The sequence below is a fragment of the Taudactylus pleione genome, unplaced genomic scaffold (assembly GCF_031769625.1).
Source record: "Taudactylus pleione unplaced genomic scaffold, aTauple2 ptg000205l, whole genome shotgun sequence".
Taxonomy (NCBI): domain Eukaryota; kingdom Metazoa; phylum Chordata; class Amphibia; order Anura; family Myobatrachidae; genus Taudactylus; species Taudactylus pleione.
In genome coordinates this window covers 2,648,424-2,673,241 of record NW_028284607.1, presented here as the reverse complement: position 1 = coordinate 2,673,241, position 24,818 = coordinate 2,648,424, and the positions used below count along the sequence as shown (strand labels likewise).

The 24,818-nt window shown below is 37.4% G+C and overlaps 1 pseudogene and 1 gene segment (V, D, J or C); both read left to right on the top strand.

Moving 5' to 3' along the window:
- Positions 1 to 18,401, top strand: part of LOC148517959 (immunoglobulin lambda variable 5-45-like) — a 34,543-nt gene extending 16,142 nt beyond the window's left edge. Inside the window, 2 exon segments of the V gene segment in view lie at positions 14,692 to 14,730; positions 17,848 to 18,401. Coding sequence covers positions 14,692 to 14,730; positions 17,848 to 18,167 — 359 coding nt within the window.
- The window catches only part of LOC148517958 (immunoglobulin lambda-1 light chain-like), a 91,745-nt pseudogene extending 68,781 nt beyond the window's left edge, over positions 1 to 22,964 (top strand). Inside the window, exons 3-4 of the transcript XR_015879236.1 lie at positions 21,120 to 21,172; positions 22,410 to 22,964. The product of XR_015879236.1 is annotated as an immunoglobulin lambda-1 light chain-like (transcript). The remainder of the gene's footprint in view (positions 1 to 21,119; positions 21,173 to 22,409) is intronic.
- Positions 22,965 to 24,818: the final 1,854 nt, after the last annotated feature.

Genomic DNA, 24,818 nt, shown 5'->3' with positions numbered 1-24,818 from the left:
TCATGGACAGGTGTGGGCTATTCCCTCGTTATTTCATTATCAATTAAGCAGGTAAAAGGTCTGGAGTTGATTCTAGGTGTGACATTTGCATTTGGAATCAGTTGCTGTCGACTCTCAATATGAGATCCAAAGAGCTGTCACTATCAGTGAAGCAAGCCATCATTAGACTGAAAACTCAAAACAAACCCATCAGAGAGATAGCAAAAACATTAGGTGTGGCCAAATCAACTGTTTGGAACATTCTTAAAAAGAAATAACGCACTGGAGAGCTCAGCAACACCAAAAGACCCGGAAGACCATGGAAAACAACTGTGGTGGATGACAGAAGAATTATTTCCCTGGTGAAGAAAAACCCCTTCACAACAGTTGGCCAAATCAAGAACACTCTCTAGGAGGTAGGTGTATATGTGTTAAAGTCAACAATCAAGAGAAGACTTCACAAGAGTGAATATAGAGGGTTCACCACAAGATGTAAACCATTGGTGAGCCACAAAAACAGGAAGACCAGATTAGAGTTTGCCAAACAACATCTAAAACAGCCATTACAGTTCTGGAACAACATCCTATGGACAGATGAGACAAAGATCAACTTGTACCAGAGTGATGGGAAGAGAAGAGTATGGAGAAGGAAAGGAACTGCTCATGATCCAAAACATACCACCTCATCAGTGAAGCATGGTGGCGGTAGTGTCATGGTGTGGGCATGTATGGCTGCCAATGGAACTGGTTCCCTTGTATTTATTGATGATGTGACTGCTGACAAAAGCAGCAGAAAGAATTCAGAAGTGTTTCGGGCAATATTATATGCTCATATTCAGTCAAATGCTTCAGAACTCATTGGATGGCGCTTCACAGTGCAGATGGACAATGACCCAAAGCATACTGCAAAAGCAACCAAAGAGTTTTTAAGGCTAAAAAGTAGAATGTTATGCAATGGCCAAGTCAATACCCTGACCTGAATCCGATTGAGTATGCATTTCACTTGATGAAGACAAAACTGAAGGGAAAATATCCCAAGAACAAGCAGGAACTGAAGACATTTGCAGTAGAGGCCTGGCAGAGCATCACCAGGGATGAAACCCAGCGTCTGGTGATGTCTATGTGTTCCAGACTTCAGGCTGTAATTGCCTGCAAAGGATTTGCAACAAAGTATTAAAAAGTGAAAGTTAGATTTAGGATTGTTTAGTTTGTCCCATTACTTTTGGCCCCTTAAAAAGTGTGAGGCACATATAGAAACCGTTGTAATTCCTACACCGTACGCTTGATTTGGATGTAATTACCCTCAAATTAAATCTGAAAGTCTGCAGTTGAAGCACATCCAGTTTGTTTCATTTCAAAGCCATTGTGGTGGTGAATAGAGGCCAAAATATGAAAATTCTGTCAATGTCCCAATATTTATGCACCTGACTGTATATATATATATATATATATATATATATATATACAATAAATGACAAAGGCACTTCCTAGTGCAATAGAGTGCAAATGTCACTAATGTGAATTGAATACAACTTATAAGTGAACCCGTACCATATGGATAGAATAATTAGGCTTATCAAAGTTTCACATAGGTCCACACGAAGTCATCCACAGTATGGTTTTTTCATGGGTTTAATAGGACTCCAAAAAACACATACAAGATAAAAACAAACATACATAGTGCAAGATGGTTTTTAAAAATGACAACACAATTATGTATATAATTGCTCATACAATAAATAGAGAAAATAACAGCTTATCTGAAGAAGATTAGATCAGCAGATACAACCAACGCGTTTCATCCGGATGGAGCTATATCTCACCTCATGGACTTCCTCAGCGGTAGTATGCCAGTGAGTAAGACTGCTTTACCACTACAAAAAGCAGTATAAATCTCCTAATCATAATTTGCTTGAATAATAAAAAATGGGAAATGTGGATCACTATTTACAAAGTAAGACATATTTATTAAAATAAACATTAATATAAGCAGCAGCATAAAATTCACTTATAATGTTTCTGAACAGAAGATGATATATTCAATAACATCACATAGGGTCTGATTCAGAGGTGGATGTAGATGTGGCTGCATCTTTATGCTAATGCTGGATTCAATTTTCAAACAACTGAAATGCCCACTTGCAGATCTTGAGTGCATGTCCGTCACCGTGCAGCTTTAGATGCACCATTGATCACACCATCGAAACTTACACCAGGCATTTGGCAGAAGCAGTTTCTCCGTTTGAGTATGGCCTCATGTGTGAGAGGCTGCGCGTCTTTAAATGCAGCCATTTCAGTGACATGCCTCAATACACACAAGTCAGCTTCACCACCCTGTTACCTCCCAGGAGCACCGAATTTTGTGCTGCGGCTCTGAATGCAGATGAACGTTCAAAACACATTGGTCAACTTCGCACATGTTAGCACTTAGTCATAGGCATATTTGCCTACATAATCTTAGTCATAGGCATATTTGCCTACATAATCGCAGTAGTATGCATATTTGCCTACTACTGCGAAAATGTGAGGAGACCTAGAAAACATGCGCTGTTAGTGTGGACTGGATTTGAGAAGCACTGTCTTACAGTATGCTTCACTAGTGCACCTCTCAATTGAGGGAAGCCTATTTTTCTTTTTGTGAAAATTATTTTGTGATGCTATTGTGTAGTGGCATCCCTACTTGTTGACGCATAAGGTGTGGGTAGGGGTGGGCAGCTTAGCAGTGCGTGCGGCATTGTGGCATTGTGGCAAGGGGCATGGCCTCGTGGGTGGGGACATGGCCACGCACCCAAACCCCAGTTTTAGTCTCTCCGGGTGGTCCCGAAGTTGTGTGTATGAATAAATATGCCTGGTTGGTGCAAGTGTGCACTGACAATGATGAAAAGTATCAAATCAAGCATAGGGATAGGAGCAGGCCAGCTGAAGAGATGTGTACAACTCAGCATACGGGTGAATATCCAAATTTGTTCCATATACTGTACACAATACACTCTTGTGGGGACAGGGATCCCAGCATTCCTGCAGCCCTCTGGCAGCTACATATTGTTCAGAGTTGAGGCCTGCTATGTTTCCAGCATTTTGTCCTTCCAGTTCTGTGTAGTGGGTGCAGTCATTTTGGAACAGGTCAGCTGATTCCTTAACCACCAATGACGGAACAGGATTTAGTCATGTGAATCAGGTTACCAATCCCAGTACAGTAAGTGGTATAAAAGGCCTTCCTGGTGTACTCACAAGTTGGACTATTGTCATCCCCGGGAACACAAAAATCCGAAAGCCTGACAGTTTCACACTGGCCACATGGCAGGAGATCAGAGTGTCAGTACAAGTGCTCTACAAAGCCTTATAAATAGGCTTGAAGGTCAGAAATTAACTCAACGGCAGGTCATGTGGTTTTTAATAGAGGTCTTATCTTGACTTGACTATATTCAGTCATCGCTTGCCATGGCTGCTCCAGTACCAAATGTTACTCCCAGCTCCATCTACTTGCTGTGCAGGCTGCAGTGCGACTGTGACACTGTGATTAAGGGCTGTGAGCTACTGTGTGTCACACTCAGTGTCATCATCATCAGTGAAGGGCTTTAGGCTGCAGAACTGTGACTGTGTCAGTGTTAGCCAAACCATTTCTATAAATAAAATGTTTGTGTTCATGACATGTTCAGACACTGCTAAAAAAAATAATGTTCACTAGGTGCCACCTTTACTAATAGCGCTGTCAATCGCAATGTTTAAAAAAGTCTGTGTTTTTAATACATTGTACTTGAAAAATAATGTTAGTAAGTGCCACCATTACTTACTGCAGTGTTTAAAAAAAAAATGTGGGTGTTAATCAGGCACTGTACTTAACAAAATAACATTCAGTAGGTGATAACATTACTGCGGTGTTAAAAAAGTTAAAATGTTTGTGTTTTTCAGGCACTGTACATAAAAAAATGTTCAATAGGTGCCATCGTTACTAATAGTGCTGTCAATCACAGCATTTAAAAAAATAAAAGTGTGTGTTGTTCAGGCACTGTACTTAACATTCAGTAGGTGCCACCGTTACTTACTGCAGTGTTTAAAAAAATTATTTACTAATAGCACCAACAACTTTGTCATCAACCACCTCATTAATGATTGGAGGAAGTCCTTCCAAAAAAATGTTTTGTGGGGGCCCAAACAAACCAAGGACTTCAGCCACAAAAGTGTCAGTCCCTGTTGCTAAAGTGCTTGGTTTGTTAAACTGTGCATGTCCTTTTTAATATCCAACATAAGGGTGGGAGAGCACAAGGACAATTCCATCTTGCACCACTTTTCTTGTCATAATGGTCTGTATTTGTGGGGGCATTGGGGTTGGTCTTTTTTGCATAGACAAACATTGTTATTGGTGTTTGCTCGAATACATTACTACACATTTAAAAAAAATAAAAAAAAAAATACAATGTTAATATTAATAGCCATGGATTCCCGACAAGGGTTATAGAAAACAAATATTAGGAGACTGACCTGCTGCCCCCCCCCCCTCTTCCCTCATAAATGTTCTTTGTCAGTCAAACAATTAAAATAAATTAACTAACTAATCAATCCTTCCTTCCGTTACCACTACATACAAAAAATGATGAACAATATTGTAAACTGTGGACTAGAAATGACTGGAAATGTTACTGAGGAACAAAAACAGGCCCATATTACATGATTTTATTATTTTATTTAAAAAAAATACAGATCAAAAACCGAAATACATGAGGGTGGATTTGCAAAACCAAAACATGAAGATGAATCCAGATCCAAAACCAAAACAAGAGGGTCAGCGCCGATCTTTAATATGTACTGTAAATACAGTAACAGGCCTTCTTTGCCTCCTGCTATATCTGCCTTTGCCTTATGCATGAGCTGGCATTTTAGCCAGCAGATGCTACTCAAGATTTGCAGAGTGACACCCCACAGCTCTGTGTGTTATTAGGTGAGAGTTGTCTAGGAGACAGAGACAACAAATGCCAACCCTGTAAAACCATCCATATTACCCAGACATATCCTCTTCATATGACTGCTCTGCTAATGGTGCATAACTACTTTACTTTGTCAGTTACAGCTGTCACTTTTCTAACTCTAGTGTTATGTCTGCCAATCACTGAGAGCTAATCTACATACAAAGGGGGAATGTGTAACAACCAAGAGGACCCAGCTGAAAGATTTTTACATCTGTAATGTCTTTTCAACTGACATCAGAAGGTGGCCTAGGACTGCTATGGCATAATAAATATGCTAAAGCCAAAACTGATGCTCTCTAAGTGTTAATTGTGTTTTAAAGGACCATACAAATCAATACTGTATTGTGGTAGGATTGATTGATGCTAGCTACAGCACAGGCTAAGTAGGGTGAGTAACAATGTTTAAACTGTCTGCTATAACGATTCCCTTTTATGTACAGTACCAATATATGTGTCAAATGTGTTAATCCCAGTTAAAATTTGTAATGGGGACCAGGGACATCTAGCTACTATATACCGCTGCCTGTGCTCAAATCCTTTGCTTTACATCCATCCCTTAGCCACAATACTTTAGTAAATAACACCTGCATGTTTGTGTACACTCCCAGTAATAATTGTCATGTTGCACCTACTTAACTGTGAGAGTGTCCCAGTCCTACTTAGTGTAGGACTGGGACATGTCATATTGGCCACTTAAGAGTTTTTAAGTAAAATCAGGCAGTGTGGCTAATGGGATTCCCACCATCCTTTCTTCCATGGACTCCAATTGCCACTCGGATTTCACTGGACATCCAAAAATTCCTTTTTTAAGTTAATTGTGGAAATACTAGCTCACACCATCTGTATCTGCATAATCTTTTATTCCTCAATGAGCTCTCTAATAACCATTGTCATATTTCCTAGCCCAAAACCAACAATGTGTTATGAACATGATTTGCTGAGGTGAATCACTCTTGTTCAACTGGTGCTAGGCTATGTGCACTATACAGCCAAACTGGCTCTGGATGGCATACTGGACATCAGATGAGATGTATAACAAATAATTAATATGGGATATGTAGTGCATGCTGAGTATCAGTTCAGGCTCTGCAATATATACCGGACAACAGAAGGGACACTTTGGGTTGTGTTTGTACAGTACTTTAGATATCAGAAAAGGCTGTAGATTGTATATTAGACACCAGATAAAGGTGCCATACAGTAATGTATTTTGGACATTATAGAAGCTCTTCATTGTATACTAGTCATCACAAAACGCTCTGCATTGTATTTTGTTTGGATAGTGTAAGTGCATTGCATACTGTTTATTTACTGTTTATGAACAATGATATACTTGTGTAACAATAATAAATTATAACAAGTAGTCTTCGACTAATATAGCTCTCCTATACAGTATTTAGTAGAGAACACATTGCAGGCAAATCATGCTCTCTCTACTTGCTTCTCCCAGATATCATTGTGATGTCATCACCTGTGTTTCCATATAGAATGGAGAGCTGCTGGGCCTAGTAATCTTTATTGTTAGTCAATGGGGTTGATGCGGAGATGAATGAAAGTCAGTTTTATGGATGTGTCGTGTGTTTTTGCACTGTGAATGCTCCAGAGTCAAGCGTACACAATTACGGGTGATGCTGAGTCATACCCAGCTCAGTGCCGTCTCCGCTTGGTAAGGAGTGTAAAATGGTGTTTGCACAGTGTTGATGGAAACAAAACCCCACCTAGCATTTAGCGTAGTACCCTGTAAGAAAGTACTTCGCTTAGGTATCCCTATAACGGTTCTAAGACGTAAATATTTTTGCCATATATGTGTACAGCAAGAATGTGTACAGTTGTTTCTACTGGGTTAAAGTAACAAGGGGCAAAACCATGTCAAAGTCCCTTTATTTGCAATTTCTTTAAAATAAAAATGGCTATTGCTACCAAGTGCAGTTTGCAGCTTGAGACAATTGTAGTGATGGTGATGAGTTCAAGGTCCCATTTATTTAATTTTAAGCATTAATATTGTTATGTATTTAATAATATGGCTTGTCGAGATCTCTGTGTTCATTAATTCATTCACTCACACTAACAATGACTAAAGTAAGAAGAATGGAAAGAAAATTCCTGACAGTTCAATGTTCTTTTGTTCTTGAGATTTACAAACTCAAAATTGCTCGAGAACTTCAGTGATCTGTTTACTGACCCAAAAAAATAAGAACACAGGAGCAATGATATTAATATAAAATAAAATGCTTTATCAAATTTACAATATAGGTAAAAACTTTAGACTTTAATGAAAAGCAGATGGATGGGCTGGATAGTCTGTAAAATGGAAACCCGGAACATGGTTGATGTTGATAAGTATCAGTAAGTAAAATTACCTCATCCAGTTTCAAAAATGACACTTGATGGGGAAATGATTCACAGATACTGATATCAATCATCATTAGGATAGAAATGTCCAGTTAAACGTCCAGTCATTCCAGCTGTTTGCCACTGGATTTTATTGTTTTTAACTACATGCTAAGAACTATATTAATCACTCAAATTTCCTGAGCATATATATAATATATATATATATATATATATTTATTTATTTATTTAGCAAATTTTTAAATTACCAAACAGAACCTAACGCTTACTTGCTTCTACTTCTTTATCTTACTATGGCTGAGAGACAATATGGATCTAGGCTAGAACTCCTTTTTTAAGGCAGAGCTGATATATACATATACAGTCAGGTGCATAAATATTGGGACATTGACAGAATTTTCATATTTTGATCACAATGGCTTTGAAATGAAACAAACAAGATTTTCTTTAACTGCAGACTTTCAGATTTAATTTGAGGGTAATTACATCCAAATCAGGTGAACAGTGTAGGAATTACAACGGTTTCTATATGTGCCTCCCACTTTTTAAGGGGCCAAAAGTAATGGGACTATCAACTCAAAAGCGATTTCATGGACAGGTGTGGGCTATTCCCTCGTTATTTCATTATCAATTAAGCAGGTAAAAGGTCTGGAGTTGATTCTAGCTGTGACATTTGCATTTGGAATCAGTTGCTGTCTACTCTCAATATGAGATCCAAAGAGCTGTCACTATCAGTGAAGCAAGCCATCATTAGACTGAAAAATCAAAACAAACCCATCAGAGAGATAGCAAAAACATTAGGTGTGGCCAACTCAACTGTTTGGAACATTCTTAAAAAGAAAGAACGCACGGGAGAGCTCAGCAACACCAAAAGACCTGGAAGACCACGGAAAACAACTGTGGTGGATGACAGAAGAATTATTTCCCTGGTGAAGAAAAACCCCTTCACAACAGTTGGCCAAATCAAGAACACTCTCTAGGAGGTAGGTGTATATGTGTCAAAGTCAACAATCAAGAGAAGACTTCACAAGAGTGAATATAGAGGGTTCACCACAAGATGTAAACCATTGGTGAGCCACAAAAACAGGAAGACCAGATTAGAGTTTACCAAACAATATCTAAAAAAGCCATTACAGTTCTGGAACAACATCCTATGGACAGATGAGACAAAGATCAACTTGTACCAGAGTGATGGGAAGAGAAGAGTATGGAGAAGGAAGGGAACTGCTCATGATCCAAAATATACCACCTCATCAGTGAAACATGGTGGTGGTAGTGTCATGGCGTGGGCATGTATGGCTGCCAATGGAACTGGTTCCCTTGTATTTATTGATGATGCGACTGCTGACAAAAGCAGCAGAATGAATTCAGAAGTGTTTCGGGCAATATTATATGTTCATATTCAGTCAAATGCTTCAGAACTCATTGGACGGCGCTTCACAGTGCAGATGGACAATGACCCGAAGCATACTGCAAAAGCAACCAAAGAGTTTTTTAAGGCTAAAAAGTGGAATGTTCTGCAATGGCCAAGTCAATCCCCTGACCTGAATCCGATTGAGCATGCATTTCACTTGATGAAGATAAAACTGAAGGGAAAATGCCCCAAGAACAAGCAGGAACTGAAGACATTTGCAGTAGAGGCCGGGCAGAGCATCACCAGGGATGAAACCCAGCATCTGGTGAAGTCTATGCGTTCCAGACTTCAGGCTGTAATTGCCTGCAAAGGATTTGCAACAAAGTATTAAAAAGTGAAAGTTAGATTTAGGATTGTTTAGTTTGTCCCATTACTTTTGGCCCCTTAAAAAGTGGGAGGCACATATAGAAACGTTGTAATTCCTACACTGTTCACCTGATTTGGATGTAATTACCCTCAAATTAAATCTGAAAGTCTGCAGTTGAAGCACATCTTGTTTTTTTCATTTCAAAGCCATTGTGGTTTTGAATAGAGGCCAAAATATGAAAATTCTGTCAATGTCCCAATATTTATGCACCTGACTGTAGGAGCATTTTTATTTAAGAATATTTGCATTGTATCAATTGGGTGGTAACTGCAAATGTTACTGTTACTGTTCGTCCCTTTCCGACCACAAAGGAGCCCCCATAGGTTTCTATGGGACCTGCTAAACTGACAGATTTACCAAGAATAAATGCAATAAGGAATTATGAAGAGATAACGGTAGATGAATTAAGTTACCATAGAGCACTGTTACCGATATATTCCTATTTTTTTTCAAGTGAGAAATCTTCAATATTAAGTCTGTATTTTGTTAGAATTTTTTATTTTATTTAATCTGAATTAAAAGTATTTGTTGGACTTTATTAAAGACTAGAGGTTTGACTTTGATGGACTGAGCAAAAGTCCTTTAAGTTTGTAACCGTAAAGTCCCTGAGTTTCTAAAAGACAGAACCCTACCAAATGGTTATTGAAAAAAGATAAGGGAATTTTCATTATGTTCATACTTCATGTTCATGTTGCAAAAGTCAAGCTGAAAAAAGATTTTGAATTCAAAGAAAAATTGTGTTTTAAACTGTGAGATGCAACATTATAAATAAATGCAACATTATAAATATATTTTAAAGTTTAGACCATAATTTTATTTAAAAAAAATTAAGTGTGAACTGTAAATGCTGAGTTCTATATATGTATGAATCAGTATGTTACAGAGCTGGGCGATTTTCTGTTCCATTTTTAACCAAAAAGTGTTTTGAACAAAACCTACTATATGCTTCTTCCCCATGCCACTGTAAACTAAAAACACAGGACTACCTAACTAGCATAATTTCAACAATACCAGTGTTTGGGCAACTTAGCATAGGGCTAGATGTCTCCATTAAAGGAATTGCTAGATAATTCTTTGGTCCAGTAAGCTATAAAATGTTGGTACTTATTCAGGATTGTATGGGGGTCCAATTCAGGGGAGTAACTGGGCACATCAGCGCCCTGTGCTGGCCACGCCCACTAATGTCATGCAAAGGGGGCATTACCGGCAGCTCCGGTCAGTGCATGCTGACTGGGCATCCTCAGGACGCCTGATCGGTTGCATATAGTATGGAGGGTTCCTGTCTGAAGTGTCCACAGGACGCTCTGTGGGTGCTGCAGCAGCAATCCTGGCTGCAGGTCCTGTTCCAGGCACCCTGCTAGCCAAGAGCAATGGGCGTTGGGCGGCGAAGGTGCCGCCCACAGAACCTCTGCATTCTGCCCATAGCTATTTACAGACCTGGTTCAAGTAATAAATTATTAATACACCATCGGGTTTGAGCCATATCTTTACTAACTAAAGCAAAACATAATTAAATAATATATAATATGCACATAATTAAACAGATGCATTTGAATAAAGTATGCATACTTTGTACCTATTCTAGTAACAAAAATCTATATTAAAAAGGGTACATTCGAAAAATCTTCTCCTTTTAATACTTGTTAGTCCAATAACCAATTTTACTTGAATCCAGCTCTGTGATCCCTCAGTTACAGCTAAGTATGACAGTAACAGCTACAGACTTCATACACATTCTTTTTGCACCTTATTGCACATAACACCTGGCATGGCTTAGAAGCTCCGCCATGAGTAGCGATTCCTGCACATTTCTTACTCTTACTTAAATTGAATTTTGCATCTTATTGTAATAGTAGGCACATACAAATTTATAAAGTCACAGATTAAGCATAATGATAAATGGTGCGGGACCTCTGTCTTTTGCTTTTTTTACCCATAGTCACACACAGAAGTTACATGCAATGACAGTGTCTGTATCCAGGGTAACCTTACTTTGTACTTTTGTCCTATTATTATGTGAATAAAATGCATATTTTGAAAAAAAAAATGTATCTAGCGGGACGCTTGGCGCAGCTAAATTGCAAAGTACGTGGTGCGCCAACAGGGCTTTTTTGTGCAATTTGGTGCAATTTGTGCTAATCTCATATACTGTATATAATGAATATTATATACCATGGGCCAGCTAGACTGAATCTGTTGGAGGGTAGTGCGCTCCTGCGCTGTCTCCTCCTCTCTGTAGCATTGACCATGGTGGAATGATGTCACAGTACGACCCGGCACATGCCACTGTGTTAGAGTGTCACAGTACTGCACACATATGCTGTACTTAGCTCCTCAGGTAGTGACCACTACTGTACTCCTGTATTACCACTATTACTGCTGTTACCACTGTTTAACCCTGTGTGTTACTGGTATTACCAATAAACCTGCAAGCCTGGTTAAGGACCTTCTGTGTGGACTAACCTCCATTTACACCCACTGATACCTACTGTATTGTAACCACTCAGGTTCCACCAATATGTCATATCAGTAGGTTATGGGCCCAGGCACCCCAAATGTAAAGAATACAGAAAATTCCTGTTTTTGAATCAATACAGAAAATGCATAGTGCAGCAGCCAGAATGAGTTTTGCAAAATTAAGAGGTTCAGGGGTCTATTTACTAAGCTGTGTTAGGAGATAAAGTGAATGGTGATAAGGTACCAGCCAATCAGCTCCTAATTGCCATGTCACAGGCTGTGTTTGAAAAATGGCAGTTAGGAGCTGATTGGCTGGTACCTTTTCACCGTTCACTTTAGCTCCTAACACAGCTTAGTAAATAGACCCCTCAGAGAGTTATGCCACCTGAAAATTTGCTATGGAAATGCAGCTGATGCAGGAAAAGCTGTGGAAAATCACAAATTATTCAGGTGAAATCAAAATCCTGATGAAGAGGATAGAGCAATTGGAGCCATTGGCTAGCTGTGGTAAAGCACATGCATTCCATAACTCACAGGAAAGTGTCAGCACATGACATGTGGATATCCCAACAGGCAGTCTATGTAGATAAAGGTCTAATGAGGAGCATAAACTGAGGTATGTACTGGGTAATGCAAAATGGAGTGCATGCAGATATGTTAACGAACACATTGATATCTGTAGGAGACATGGTGGATGATGAGGAGGTTGCAATAAAGATGATGCAGAATTTTACAGCTGAATTTGATTTCATATTAGTGGTGTTGGAATTCTGTGTGACCAAGCTATCACAGAGATCATGAGGGCTAAACTGCTGACATTTCATGCACACATACAAGTTGAGAGAAAAACTGAGAGTTCTGCTCTTTTCACAAAGGACAAAAAGCCTTTGAATGTAGACTAAAATATTCAAATGGTGCACAGAAGACATATGATAAAAGAAACTAGTCAGCTTTCACTATTATACAGTAGATTGGAAGGATTGCAGGTACATGGATTTGGGAGCCACAAGGCATTTCAGTTGCAATCAAGAATGGTTCATAAAGCACATGTGAACCTACAGCAGTCAGAGAGATTGGAGACAAAGTTCTTACAGCCAAAAAAAGACAGGACAATCATAGTGCACCTGAGAATAACAAGTGAAACAGACATCCAGGATGTGTTATTCGTACCAGATTTGGGGACCAACCTTATCGCCATATATATCCTAGAAGGAAAAGGATTCAAGGTCAAGTTTGCAGAGGGAAAATGTGCTGGACAAAATAAAAGAGAGACTGTGATAGCAACAGCAACCTGGTGCTAGCAACTGTACATCCTAGACCACAGGTTCTCAAACTAGGTCCTCATAACCCCAAACATTGCATGTTTTCCAGGTCTCCTCTCAGAAACACAAGTGAAATAATTAGCTCCACCTGTGGATCTTTTAAAATGTGTTAGTGAGTAATTAATACACCTGTGTACCTGCTGGGTGACCTGGAAAATGTGACCTGTGTGGGGTCCTGAGGACCAAGTTTGAGAAACACTGTCCTAGACATAGAGAAAGTTCTGTGATAATGGCCTCTGATTCAAGTCAATCTATGGAACTGTGGCATTGGTGGCTAGGCCACACAGAGTTTGATAAAGGCCAGAATCTCCTTGAAGTGATGGTGATGGGAATAGCCATGAACAATCCAGAGAGGTGGCATGTGAGAGCTGTATAAAGCATAAGCAATCCTGCTGTCCCTTCCCAAAGTCAGCAACAGAGCTGAGTTACCGCTTGTATTGATGCAAACATATGTGTGTGGTCCATTGGAAATAAAATAGATATCAATATTTCCTGACATTCATCAATGACTTCAAAAGAATGACAAACGTTTACTTCATTATAGCCAAAAGTGAAGTAATCAGCAAAATAGCAGACTCCAATTGTTTTTGGGCAGAAGCAGTGTTTACCGTAGTATAGTTGAAGATCTATGCCCCATACAGTAGCTGTAAAAGGTAAAACACTGCTAGAGGCATGGTCTTGAAGTAAGCCAAACATCAATCATCATCTCAGAGTCTTCTGGTGCAGAGAACATGCACACATACCCAAAGAGAAGAGAAGTAAGCTGGATTCCAAAGCAGTGAATGTATCTTGCTTAGATACTGCCAAGAAAGTAAATAATACAGACTATGGGACATTACAGGCAAAGAGCTTATAAAATCCAGAGATTTAGTTTTCCAAGAAACAGCTTTACCTCAGTGTTTTATTTTATTTTTTTGCATTACCCCATGCTGTATCTTTGGTTATGGGTGGACTTTGCAAAAAATATTAGAGTAAAGTGTAATGTGACCAGAGACATCACTTAATTAGAAAGGGTGTAAGAAGGGAGTGTGATTCTACGCTGCCTCCTCCCCTATGTAGCAATGACCTCAGTGTGATGATGTCACTGCGCATGTGCACGCCACTGTATTAAAGTGCCAGCACTGCACACATGTGTAGTACTTAGCTCCTCAGGTGAGACAACTATTTTCCACTGCCACTAGCATCAGTAGTGACCACCACTGTATTCTTGTATTACTGCTGTACTGCTGTTTCACCCTGTTTGTTACTGCTCTTACCAAGAAACTGTGTGGACTAACCTCTATTTTACACACACAGACACCTATTGTAACCACCCAGGTACCACCAATAAACCATATCAATAGAATCAAATTTTGCCCCTCTCCACTGTGTACATTGATTTGCCCAGCTTGAAGAAGCAGCCATAGCTAGGAAACAGTTGCCAAAAGCTAAGTCATTTTTTTATTTTTGTATGATTTTTCAAATGACATCTAATTAGTAATCTACTACTAAACAATTATTGTATAGGACATCAAGAAAATGTTCTAGTCACACTCTACAAGGCCATTTGTCAATCCCATTTCTATTCTATTCTATACTGCTAAAGAAGGCTATCGAACATCAGGATACATGTCTGTTTCTAGCTCATGGCAAATTTATTATACAGCAATAATGTTTGGGTTGTTATATGCTGCTCAGTACAGTTGTATTTTGAATATATTACAAAGGTAGTTTAGATCCTATTAGGCATAACCATGTTTACAATAAGACACCTGCATGTTATGAGTCTAAATTGTATGAACCAGTACATGTTTGACAAACATGACATGGTTATTGAACGGGGTTATACTACAGTGTTCATCTTCGGGGACGGGACCAAACTGGCTGTTCTTTGTAAGTACCATTTCATTATTCTTTTTTTAATATAACTAATGTTCCAATTCTTTGATTTGTCTAAATATTTACAATAGGCAAGAGTTAGGAACAGAATTCAACAACTATCATGGTAACTAGACATCACAAATGGAAATACTGTATTTTAGGTATTGCTCAAAATGCAATCAAAGTGCCATATCACAAATTCTCTACACTAAATACACAAATAGACAGTCTGACTGATCTTCTTTGTATATTTGGTTGCATGGTGTACTGTATCTGAAATAATGATAAAATAAATCATGTTTATAATCTTGTAGAACATCTAGCAATTACAAACGTGAAAACCATGCAAAAAGCTCCATCTAGGTTTTATAAATAATATATTTTGTTTGCAATAATAATCATGAATGTTGAAAGCACATACTGTTTACATTTTGTTTATCTTGAAAACTTAAATTTAAATGTTTCTCATAATATCTATGTATATATCATTTCTGAAAAAGAATCCTACCACAACCTTCGAAAAAACTTTTTATTTAAGATTTAGTGCACATATTTTTTGTATGTTTTGTTTATTAAAACAGCACAACTATTACAACACCACAATCACCCTTATAAAAAACTCTGAAAAGACCTCTGTAAAATGATTTAAAGTGTGTATAGTTTATTATTGGCACGACTGCTAACATCATTAAATACTTTAAGCCAGTGATTTTTACAGTTTGTGACTTTCTGACTGTTCCCTTTCGCAAGTTAGATACAATTTTGCATTACAGGTACATACAAATATAATGTTATTTATGAGGACTGGATTCCAGTGAATCTTAAAAAAAGTTAGCATTTTATTTAAATGACAATGTACATAAATAAATGCAATCGGTTAAATATATGAATAACAGTCTATGAAAAATTAACATAAAATATCAGTTTAATATGAATTACTATAGCAGGTTGTATCTTTATTTTATTATTTCTAGATATGATAAGAGTGCTAAATATGAAAGTAACAAATTTATAACTTATATTACAGACATAAGCATTTTTAAATATTTATATTTACTATTGCGATACAATAAGCTGATTTTTTATTATACCTAGTGAATTCCTTCATTGAGTGCCCCATCAATGGCACTGACACTGTAATAAACTAGCATTGAGGATCAATTCAATTGCCCTTGTCCTTTGGGATTCCCAGCAAACTATTATTAACAATAGCTACAAAGACTTGTATCAGTGAACAATTGTCTTTCAATTATAAGCATATTATTGTGCCCTGCTCCATAATATTCACATATTAAAATAAACAGAGTTAAAGGATGAAATATAGGTGTAAAAAAACAAAAAGTGGATGAGTACAAAAGATGGTTCACAGTATTTTTGAATCATCACTCAAGGAACGCCCTGAAAAGCTAAAATTTTAAGGATTATCCTATGTGAGAACATGGATGCTGAATCCTTGTCCAGTCACTTATATTGTTTCATCAGTGCATAAACCAGAGTAAATGGCCCTGTGGAGATACTGTATATAGAACAGGGATGACGAGCTCTTAAATAAATAATTTCAAAGGTTCAACATCTCCATCAGCAATCCCCATATATACAATTGGCTTGTCTACTCCAAGCAATGTATGTAGAGAAGAACAGTAGGTATTACAGTTTTTGTACAGTGCTCTTTTACTGTGGTGAATATTTGGAGATTGAACCAAACTTAGCATCCTCAGTAAGTATTATAAATACCATAAAAAACATTTCTTCATGTACTCATTACTTCATTTCTATATTTTACCCCTAATCCTCTATTAGTACCTACAAGCCATACATTTGATATACTGTATGTAGTTTGTAGCTTTGAAACTGTAATGTAATTATCAGATGATAATTATATTCTCTTATTTTAATTTCTTTCTTTATATATCTGACAGCGTTGTTAATGAAAAACATATTTGTGATTTTTTTTTTCTCGCAAAGTAAACTGCACTGTATTACTGTTGATACTATAGGTCAGAAACTCTGTTCCCAAATGACAAATATCATTATTAGGCCATGATTCAAGGGCTCCTTAGTAAAGTACAGGTGACCCAGTCTCCATTACTTTTGCACCAGAAAATTCAGAAAACTTAATCTGTTCTAAGTACTTTAAACCTTCTGAAGACACCTATATCTAGATAAGATGATGGCTATTCAAATCAGTCACAACCGAAGACCAAACTCAAAAAAGCAAAAAATCTGTCATTGAAGTTTTAATAGTGAAAGTTTGGGATATTATCACTGTTTACTTAGTTATTGTGTCTAAATAAACAGAGTAGCTTTAGTGTGTATTTATTTTAGTTATGTGATGTGCAATTCATTGAAGTATTAGAATAGCTCTCATTCTAAAATAATATAATTCACACAATATCTTTTTTAGTATAATTATGTCCTAATTACCTTTAAAGGAGCATTTGCATTGTGCTTGTTGCTCTATTCAGACTAGATCACAGTGTATTTAATATGATGGTCAAACCACCATCTCTCTGTGTGTCAACTATGTCATTAATAACTCTCTATTCTGGTTAGGTTACACATATGTGTAGTTGCACAGTTAGAGTAAATGCACATAACATCAGTAACTGAGATCACAATAGTACATGTGTATTGTATAACCAACAATATGGAAGCTTATATCTTGTCTTGTTAGCCGAGTTGCAATAATGATCTTATAATTACTGGATCTCTACATGTCTGTATGTGAGTGAATAACTAGTAAAACTATGAAAGCAAGTTGCATACATAAGTTTGCTTGGAATGCCTGTTCTCTGCCTGTATCCCTTTCCTACAGTACAAGTATTTCTAGTAGTAAGTTAACTGCTCAATGTACTGTGAGGTTAGGTCATTGCACATATACAACAGTAATTTTCATATTTTCAAGTGGTAAACCAAAATATAATGCAGTCAGTCTGTTATGGGTTAGATTAGTTGTACTCATGTCTAACAGTCACAATATAAAAGTTTATATTACATACACTATAACAGTGAAGATTAATAAAACAAAAATTGAAATAAAATGAAACAAATTTTGTCAGCCATTGTTCTAATTGTGCGTCTATTTTCTTACTATGTTATTTAGTCTAAGTGTTTTCTTTCATCCAACAGCCGGTGAAGTGAAGGCCCCGGCTGTGTTTATCTACCCTCCATCTGAGGAAGAGTTGAAGACAGACAAGGCCACCATGGTCTGTGCTATGAGTGATTACAACCCAAACACTGTGACAGTGGAGTGGCAGGTGGATGGAGTGAAGTGGACAAATGGAGTCCACACCTCAATGGTCAGCAAGCAGAGCGACAACACGTACATGAGGAGTAGTTTCCTCACCATGCCGTCCTCTGAGTACACCAAACATAATGGTTACTCCTGCAAAGTGACACATCAGGGCAAAGACATTGTCAAGACAGTGAAGAGATCAGAGTGTGTTTAACATCCCTCCCGTCTTCTGCCTAATCCTCTAGTGACCTGAGTTCTTAAGTTACACTTCTTCCCTGCTATGGGGACAATATTACGACAATAAATGTCTCTGCCTCTTAAAGCAGATGATAATTTAAATTGTTGTTTTCCATAAATTATCTTTATTTAGAACTCTTGCATTTTCTATATTCTTTTCACTTCCTCTTCCATCAAATCCCTGTAACAGATCACATTAGCCTAATATCTGTATGAGCCATATCTTGTTTCCTTTGTGTGTCACATTGTCATTGTGAGCCATTCAATAAATAATTGTATCTTTATCAAGTATTTGTTGTTATTCCATGTAAACTTTCTAACTATACACTATCATACTACATTATGCTTATTTACTATCATTATATCATGGTCACAATCATTCATTATGCAAACTATTAGGGCTGAATTCAAATCTTTTCAGCCCCTATCGCGCCCGACGGAGCTATTCTATTCTTGCTCCTGTCGGGCACGATCAGCTGCCAAGCGGTACATTTCAGCTCGCAGCCCCTGGGGGATGAGAGCTGAAATGTGTGAAAAGTTACATGTTTGGGAGCCCAAACATCACTTTTTGCGATCGTGCCCAGCACTTTGGTCGGGTTTAGCTGCTTTACGCGGCTAAACCTGACCTCTATGGGCGCGATCAACATGAAAATCTTGAACAATTGCATAGCGGCCCGCGATCTCCTATCACTTTAGACGGGAGATGCGGGCCGCGAAAACAATTGAATTCCGCCCAATGTGAGACATTTAATCCAAAATGTTTATTTAGATATTTACTACATTCCTACATAGATAGTGGTGTCTGACAACTTTCTAGATCTACTAACATCTACACATGAGATGGAAACAATATTCAACATAACATTTAATGAAACATTCACCTCAAGGTATCAATTTTGTAAGATGAACATATATAGGAAAAACAAAGGCTGTGTGGGGTCCATGTTCGTTAAATTAATTAGTATGGTAAATTGGTTTTAGGATATAGGGGAATCAAGTTTCTCCATCTCTATTTACACATCACATTAATTATCATCCAAAACGTGTTGTTTCCATTATTGAAGGAAAAATATTACACAGTACACTTCAATACAGTGATCCCTAAATTGCTGGTTTCCCCAACTCCTTTCCAGTTCCAGTTACATTCAGTACATAACAAGCCATAAGTGTGCCACATAGCTGGTACTGATATGAGGATAATCCAATGTGCTGTATACTGATGTTATGATGGAAAACTCTTTGTCTGATTCATTGTAAATTTGAGAAATACACTCATTACAAAGTATTCTGTAGACTTAGTGCTGTTACGCTTTGTAGCTACTAAGTTGATGGTGAAAAGAATCACTACTTTCCCTGTCAAAGTGCTAACTATATGTGTAAAACAGCGCACATTACAGATGCTGCAATAAGGAGCTGGCACTAACATAATTAAAGTACCATGTGCCTCCATATTTACCTCCATATTCACACCAATTATGATCCACATAGCACTGAAAAGCATCCTATTGGCAGTTGATGATCTAGGTATCCAGTACCTGAAATAACAAATGATGGGAACAAAAACATATCTTCTATAGTGACCATTCCAGGATGCCAGACATTTCATTTAAATGTTGTGCTTTACATGCATGTTGATCCAGGAAACCGTTTATTACCAAGGTATGATAATAGTTTACAAACGGGATGGGTAAAGGATGTCGGCACTCAGGATGCCAGCACTCAGGATCCCAGGGGCCAGAATGCTGATGCAGGCATCCCGGCAGGGATAGGATATGACATCTGTTAGTAAGTATCCATAACCCTACCCCTAAACTTAACCATCCCTCCCCGCAGCCTAACCCTAACCCTCACCCGCAGCAGCCTAACCCTAACCTTCCCCCTAATGCCTAACCATAACCCCTAACCCTAACTCTCCCCCTAACCCCAATACTTACCATTGGGATTCTGGCGGTCAGGATGCTGGCGCCGGGATTCTGACTGGTGTTGGGATACCGGCGCCGGAATCCCGACAGCCAGGAATTAAACTACATCCCTTTATGAACATCATATCATATTGGATACAATTATTGCATAGATCACCATAGAGATGAAGTGAAAGGTTAGATAAGACTGGCCTGAACATATTTTTAAATAGGTTACTATAACTTTGGTTGGCTTCTTTTGTAAGTAGTTCCCTATGTATACTACGTCAGATTACCTGATTTTTCTAGTAAACTACTGCATAGCATTGTTAACAAACTCAACTAATATAAAACGTATTTCATTATTGTCAAGTCTACAGTGTTAGAATGGAACAGTCACAGGATCAATACAGAAAAAGATCATTAAAGTAAGGTATAACAAAGTTATCCAGAAACACTGAAACACTAATGTCTTAAGTGTGCCACAGACATGTAACAGAAAGTTTATTAATCTACTCTACCTCCAAGTTAGTGCTCACATTAGGATTCCCAGCCAACAATTATATCCATTAGCTACAAGAACTTGTACCAATGACCAAATATCTATCAAGAAATTCTAAGATTATTGCACCATGATCTAGAACATTATGGATTAACATTTCAAAAAAACATCTAAAGTCAAGTGATGATATAATAATCTAAAAATGGGTTAATGACCTGAAAAGATTCATTTCATTTATTTTATCCTCTCATAAAAGTACCCTTAAAAGCTCCAATGTTGAGAATTATGCTGTGTAAGAACATGTGCGATAATTACTGAGCCATCACTCAGATTGACTCTCCAATGCAAACATCCAATAAAACATCCATATTTAGATATATTGAGGGATGGAAAACTCTAAGATGAATGATTTCAGAAGTTTATTAAGGCAAGAGTTTAACACTTCCACCAGTCATCCTCACATATGACATAGTACCAGCAATATTATATGTGCCCTGGAACAGAATACATTGCAGTTTTTGTACAGCTATAAATCACTGTGATGGATTATTGGTGATGGAACCCAACTCAACGTCCTCAGTAAGTACTATTAATACCCAAATCTTGTCAGTTTAGATCACAATTTCTTCATTTGTTTCATATTTTCCACTTAAATTCACACCTGTTATGTTATTTTATTCACTTAAATATATCCATTAATTTAATAGTCTTGTTACAATTCTATAAGTCATTTTCCTGTATGTACCACTCTCACTATTACTGTGACACAATAAAATATCATGTGAACAGTTTGAAAAAAAAACTTTTTAAATAATTGAAGGACAGTTTCCTGATGTATTTTTAATTTAAGTACATTTTTCTACCCATATTGATTTTTTTATTCGTCTTTCTCCAAACAAAGTGCAAGTACTATAGCAGAAATTAAATCAATTATCTTGATAGTTGAGGACCTTCAAATATTTACAGTAAGAACAGATTTAAACAGATTTTCTAGACTGTGATCTGACTGAGAGTGATATAAATTCTACTAATTCATTATTGTCAGTACACACATGAAACTGTTTATGCTGTATTGCAACAACACAGTTACAACATAAAGCAATGTACTGCACAATTCAACAGCTCACCATTTAAAGTGTCACATACACAAAATAAGTTTAGCTTCTGTCCCTCTGCCAGTATAGTTACTGTGCCGTGGTATTTGTACAAAGAAACAGAAGTGTGAGTGCTCTGAGCATAAGAGAGGATGATTGTTATGAGACTATACAGTGTCAGGTAACCTTATGAACGCTATGGAATTAAGTAATTTAACATCTAGAATACTATTTTGACATATGTCAGTGAGATCTATGAAACATTACAAGCCAAATGTAGAAATAGTAAAAGATGACAAAATATATAATTCTATTGCAAAGACAAACATTTACACATATCTATTCTTGAGGGTATAAATATCTGAGGGTGTCTCTTTATACAGTATATGCATTATTATACTCATTGTAAGCTCATCATTTATAGTAGATTTATTACAATGCCTGATTATAACTTTCACAATTACTGTATGTAGCACAAATGTTGTAAGAGATATTTAGCTGTTTCCATGCGTAGTAATACTTAAAACCTGTATATACTATGGATCTAATTCATATTCTTATGATTACTAATTCTACAAAATAGTTACTTTCTGTACATCTGTGTGTAAATGACAATTGAAGGTTAAGAATACAAAAACACTGAACTGCAAAGAAGGTTATTAGATGTTATTTCCTCATTCTATGTCAGATCTCTGACTGTATATTTTCCTTTCATCCAACAGCCGGTGAAGTGAAGACCCCGGCTGTGTTTATCTACCCTCCATCTGAGGATGAGTTGAAGACAGACAAGGCCACCATGGTCTGTGCTATGAGTGATTACACCCCAAACACTGTGACAGTGGAGTGGCAGGTGGATGGAGTGAAGTGGACAAATGGAGTCCACACCTCGATGGTCAGCAAGCAGAGCGACAACACATACATGAGGAGTAGTTTCCTCACCATGCCGTCCTCTGAGTACACCAAACATAATGGTTACTCCTGCAAAGTGACACATCAGGGCAAAGACATTGTCAAGACAGTGAAGAGATCAGAGTGTGTTTAACATCCCTCCCTTCTTCTGTCTAATCCTCTAGTGACCTGAGTTCTTAAGTTACACTTCTTCCCTGCTATGGGGACAATTTTATGACAATAAATGTCTCTGCCTCTTAAAGCAGATGATAGATTAGATTTTTGCATTTTCCCAGATTGTCTTTATTTAGAATTCTTGCATTTTCTATATTCTTCTCACTTCCTCTTCCATCATATCCCTGTAACAGATCACATTAGCTTAATATCTGTATGAGCCATATCTTGTTTCATTTGTGTGTCACATTGTCATTGTGAGCCATTCAATAAATAATTGTATCTTTATCAAATTTGTGTTATTATTCCATGTAAAATTTCTATCTATACCCCATCATACTACATTATGCTTATTTACTATCATTATACCATTGTCAAAATCATTCATTATACAAACTATTAGACATTTAACCCAAAATGTTTATATTTAGATATTTACTGCATTCCTACGTAGATAGTGGTGTCTGACAACTTTCTAGATCTACACATGACATGGAAACAATAGAAACAATATTCAACATAACATTTAATGAAACATTTACCTCAAGGTATCAATTTTGAAAGATGAACATATATAGGAATAACAAAGGCTGTGTGGGGTCCATGTTCCTTAAATTAATTAGTATGTCTTCAAAGTAAGTAAATTGGCTTTAGGATATAGGGGAATCAAGTTTCTCCTTCTCTAGTTACACATCGCATTAATTATCATTCAAAACATGTTGTTTCCATTATTGAAGGAAAAATATTGCACAGTATACTTCAATACGTTGATCCCTAAATTGCTGGTTTCCCCAAAGCCTTTCCAGTTCAGTTACATTCAGTACATAACAAGCCATAAGTATGCCACATAGATGGTACTGACATGATGATAATCCAATGTGCTGTATACTGATGTTATGACGAAAAACTCTGATTGTTTGTAAATTTTGAAAATTACACTCATTTCAAAGTATTCTGTAGATTTAGGGGCCAATCAGCTCCTAACTGTCACTTTACAGGCTGTGTTTGAAAAATGACAGCTAGGAGCTTGCTGACTTTGTGCTATTTATCTCCAATTTTCTATCTCTCCAAGCTTTATTAACTCTCCCCCTTAGTGCTGTTACGCTTTGTAGCTACTAAGTCGATGGTGAAAAGAATCACTACTTTCCCTGTCAAAATGGTAACTATATATGTAATACACCGCACATTACAGATGCTGTAATAAGGAGCTGGCACTGACATAATTATAGTACTATTTGCCACCAATCATGATACACATAGCACTGAAAAGCATCCTATTGGCAGTTGATGATCTAGATATCCAGGACCTGAAATTCATTACAAATGATGGGAACAAAAACATATATCTTCTATAAGTGTCCATTTTAGGAGGCACTGAATGAAGCAGCCTGTGTCGCCACACATGGGAGTGTTTTATTGTATGGGACCAAGACATTTCATTTAAATGTTGTGCTTTACATACAGTACATGATGATCCAGGAAACAGTTTATGTTACCAAGGTACGATAGTACTTTACAAATGGGTTGGGTAAAGGATGCCAGATCTTGGAATCTGGCGGTCAGAATCCTGATGCAGGCATCCCGACAGGGTTAGGATAGAATACCTGTCAGTAAGTATCCTAACCCTACACCTAAATTTAACCCACCCTCCCCGCAGCCTAAACCTAATCTCCCCTCCGCAGCCTAACCATAATTCTCCCCCCAGCAGCCTATCCCTAACCCCTGCTCCTAGTGCCTAACCCTAACCTCTAACCTTAACCCTCCCCCTAATCAAAATACTTACCATGGGGATGCTGGCGGTCGGGATGCTGGTGCCAGGATTCTAACTGGTATCTATCAAGAAATTCTAAGATTATTGCGCCATGATCAAGAACACTGTAGATTAACATTTAAAAAAAAAACTATAGTTAAGTGATGATATAATAAAAGTGGATTGAGGACCTGAAAAGATGAATCTAATTTTTTTTATCCTCTCCTAAAAGTACCCCTAAAAGCTCCAATGTTAAGAATTATCCTGTGTAAGAACATGTGCGATAATTACTGAGCCATCACTAAGATTGATTCTCCAG